This window comes from Culex pipiens, chromosome 2, assembly GCF_016801865.2.
Source record: "Culex pipiens pallens isolate TS chromosome 2, TS_CPP_V2, whole genome shotgun sequence".
Classification (NCBI taxonomy): Eukaryota; Metazoa; Arthropoda; class Insecta; order Diptera; family Culicidae; genus Culex; species Culex pipiens.
Genome location: NC_068938.1, coordinates 176,646,275 through 176,650,052, shown reverse-complemented (window position 1 = coordinate 176,650,052; position 3,778 = coordinate 176,646,275). Strand labels below are relative to the sequence as shown.

The 3,778-nt window shown below is 41.4% G+C and overlaps 1 protein-coding gene across 1 annotated transcript; it reads left to right on the top strand.

Annotated features, from left to right (window-relative positions):
- The first annotated feature begins 451 nt into the window (after window positions 1-451).
- LOC120423488 (gastrula zinc finger protein xFG20-1-like) lies at window positions 452-2,670 on the top strand. The gene is made up of 4 exons (XM_039587325.2): window positions 452-657; window positions 759-1,861; window positions 1,924-2,143; window positions 2,207-2,670. The coding sequence occupies exons 1-4, from the start codon at window positions 539-541 to the stop codon at window positions 2,613-2,615; spliced, it is 1,851 nt and encodes a 616-aa protein (XP_039443259.2). The 5' UTR covers window positions 452-538; the 3' UTR covers window positions 2,616-2,670.
- Window positions 2,671-3,778: the final 1,108 nt, after the last annotated feature.

Here is a 3,778-nt window from a genome sequence, read left to right as displayed (position 1 = left end):
TAGATGTCATTCCCCGAATACAATATAACTTTTTTTTAGCAAAACTAATTTTGAATTTTGGGACCACAGACTGACAAAAAGGCATGCAACTTTTTTGAGAAAAATAACCTAATCTATCTTCCAGCACGCACAAATGCCGAATAACAAAATTGCCTTTTTTATTTCAAAGTGTAACTGTTCAATTAAAAAGCTTAAAACACCAAATAGATCAGAAAATTCCTTCTTAACATGCCTTCATTAATTAGGTTCCGATGAAATTAGATTCACAAAAAAAGCATTGCATAAAAAATTTAAGTACTCTTTTCTGAGAGGGCTCAGCTTTGACAAAATCTGCGTAAAAATAATAATCCAACGAGCCTAGGAATGAAAAATCTGTAATAAACAAACATGTCTGTACGTACGGTTTGCGGTCTTAATGACAGATAAGCATAATTTTGATAATGTTTACAGTGTGGTAACGAAAGACCGCGCATTTTTTTTTTAGTTTTTTTTTTTTGTTTCAAAGAAACCGGCTCAGAACTCCTTAAACGAAACGGAAATGAATATCGGTGCCGGAAAGGAACGAAAGATGGTGTTTATTCCTAAATTCCGTGTCATTCCAACAGTGTCTTACAATTTGGACCGATTGGCGGGCGAAAATAATGTTTTGATAAATAGGTAAGTATTGTTGTGCCTAGTTTTTAATTCTGTTACCTAAGACTTATGTGGTACCATAAACGTTCGATTTTAACCTCTCACTCAAAACACTTGTTTCGTAGGATCATCAGAGAGATGGAGTCCTGCAACCAGAGCCAATTGTCCACCGCACCTTCTCAACAGTTTTGTGCCTTCTGCCTGCGTGCCCGACTTCCAAATGTCGAGTTCTACAAGCACATCGTGGGCAGTACCGTCGAGCTGCGAAAGTCGCTCCAGGCCCTGCTCGGGTACGAGTTCCGGCTGGAAAACTTTGCCATCTGCAAGCCCTGCTGGAAGATCATGCAGCTGAACCAGGACTTCCGGTTGCGCTGCATGAAGGCGAACAAACTGGCGGAGCGGCGCTTTAGCCAGGGTTTGGGCAGCGAAGATGGGTGGTTTTCCGCGCGCAATCTGGCGACCATTGAGAGCCTCCGGATGGTGGTCAAAGATCAGCTGCTGCAGATCGAGAAGGTGGATGTGATGGTGGTGGTGCCGGTTGTGTCGGAAGCGGGTCGCGAACGGCAACAAAGCGATGCTAAGAGTGCATCTGAAGACGCTCGCGAGAGTAGATTGAAAGTTGGTGAAGTAAAAGTTGAACCGGTGGATGTGGACGTCTCAACGACACACGTGGTGAAAATAGAACGAGTAGAACCGGAACAGCAGTGCGTTCAGAACGATTCATCTGTCAAACCCACGCAGAAGCCGGCATTGGATGTTGTCAAAATTAAGGTCGAACCGGATGTAGTGATCGACAACAAACGGAAAGGGTTTATAGAATGCATAAGTCTCGATTCGGAAGAGTCGGACACAGCGGAAGCAACAACCACCACCAATGGAGTTCAAGAGCACCTCGAGACGACGATGGATGTTGGTGAAGTAAAGGTTGAACCAGATTACTTGATCCTGTCCGTAGAACTCGAGCAACCGACAAGTCCTTCGAAGGACTTTGAAACGGAAGTGGAATCGGATGACTGGGAAGACGAGATAAGTGACGCATCTACCAAAGCCGACGAATCTGGCTTGTTGCAGTGTAAAAAGTGCCATCGAATGTTCGAACCAACCGGGTACAAACTACACGTGCTGATTTGTACGGGAAAGCAACCTGCGCGAATTTACAAATGTCCGGAGTGTCCGATTACGTTTACGAAGCATCATAAGTTGGTAGCCCACAAGAACAGACATGCAGGTATTAAACGATTAAATTGTCGAACAAAGTTTCAGTAACTAATTTTAAAATCATATTTTCAGGCATAACCCCGTACCAATGCCGCAGGAATTGCGAGAGAGGATTCGCTTCTGCGGCGGTTCGAAACCGTCACGAAATCAGATGCGGGATAGACGTTCAGAAATGTATGTTTTGCGAAAAACAGCTGGACAACCGGCTGCGCTTGTACGAGCACTACAGACTCGAGCATCCCGGAGAGCCCAAGTTTGGCTGCTCGCAGTGTGATAAACGATTCAAACGGAAGTAAGTTCGATCGGCTGCTATTTTAATTTCTAACACTAATCGATCAATCTTTCCCCCTTCCAGAGAGCACCTACAATGTCACGAGAAACGGATGCACTCGAGCGAACGTCCCCGGGAATTGGTTTGCAAAGTGTGCGACAAGGCGTTTGTGGAAAAGCAAAACTTGCAGGTCCACATGAAGGTGCACTCGGACGAGAAACCGTACCAGTGCGATCAGTGTGGCAAACAGCTCAAAGCTAAGCACTCGCTGGACCTGCACATGGCGTCCAAGCATCCGGAGCTGGCATCGGAGTACGGGCTGAAAGCATTGGCCCGGATGCAGCAGCGATACAAGGAAATTTCCAGCAAGCGGAAGCAGGAAAACAGGGTGCTGAAAAAGAGGGGACCGAAGCCGAAGAAACGGAAGCAAGAGTCGTCGGAGTCGGAAACGGAGTCTTCTGAGGATTACACGGAGGAATCGGAAACCGAGTGATTTATTCTGTTGGTGTTGCTTAAAGCGGGTTTAATAAAGGCGTTTATTTACATTATCAGAAGTTTGTTTGATTTACCCACTACACAACACCGCATCTAGAAGGGATTCGATCTGAGATTTTGCCAAAAATCCCTTTATAAACCAACTTTGAATCATTTGTATTTCTGTGGGTCACAATTAGGTGTGTTTTTGATTTTTCGTATATTCTGGCTCAAACATTGTGGGGGTTCTTTATGACAAAAAAAAATGTGTCATTGGTTCACTCATACAAGAATCCATACAATTTTTAACAGCTGTCCATACAAAAATGGTGAGCAAATATTATAAAATCAGCATTTCTTGAAGAAATTTTCTAGTAGTTTTGGTGTCTTTGGCAAAGTTGTAGTTTTTTCAAAAAATCTTTTTTACAAAATCAAATTTTTTTATTTCTACATTTTCCTGCGAACATAAACGCACAACTAACGTCATGATTCGAATTCCCGGACGCTTCGAAACCCGGACACTTCAACTTGTTTTATCAATTATTTGGATACAAGTTCGCATTATGAATGTCAAAACTGTGTTATTTGATGAATTCCAACATCAACATTCATCTAAAGTTTGTTTGAACGCTGTAGTTAATGCCAAAACATTTAAATAACGTCATGATTCGAAATCCGGACACTTAGTAGCATATCATTTTTGTTATAGCTGGCAAAAAATCATGTAATAAGTTTGAAATGTAGAAATATCATCAGAATGTAGTATAAACAATCAGTTTCAAGAAAATGCATGCAAAATATGTCTTTTCTAACAATTTTTCATCAGAATTTTCAAAATAAAATGACTTGTTGTGCTTCGAATCCCGGACACTGATAAAAGCTGATTCGAAATCCGGACACTTTTGCTTCGAATTCCGGACACTCGATTTTACTTATGAATCACACAATTTTGGACTGAAATATTATTGAGCCATAAAGAAGTACTGTCAAAAATGTTGCCATTAAGGTATTTTTACAGTTACAGTTGTTATAGCTAAATTGAATTATATATCCAAAAGTAACTAGGTACTTCACAGATATTTTGATAAAGCGCATCGTTTTCAGATTTGACTCTTCAAGAATAAAAAATTGCGCTTTTTTAAATAGTAATTGACACTGTCAAAATGTTTGTTATTCACAAAT

What these genes read in the sequence shown, in the direction of transcription:
- LOC120423488 (XM_039587325.2), top strand. Translation starts at nt 539, where the DNA reads ATGAATATCGGTGCCGGAAAGGAACGAAAGATGGTGTTTATTCCTAAA. An exon ending in AATAATGTTTTGATAAATAG is followed by an intron (nt 658 to 758) that starts GTAAGTATTGTT and finishes CTTGTTTCGTAG; the next exon opens with GATCATCAGAGAGATGGAGT. An exon ending in CCACAAGAACAGACATGCAG is followed by an intron (nt 1,862 to 1,923) that starts GTATTAAACGAT and finishes TCATATTTTCAG; the next exon opens with GCATAACCCCGTACCAATGC.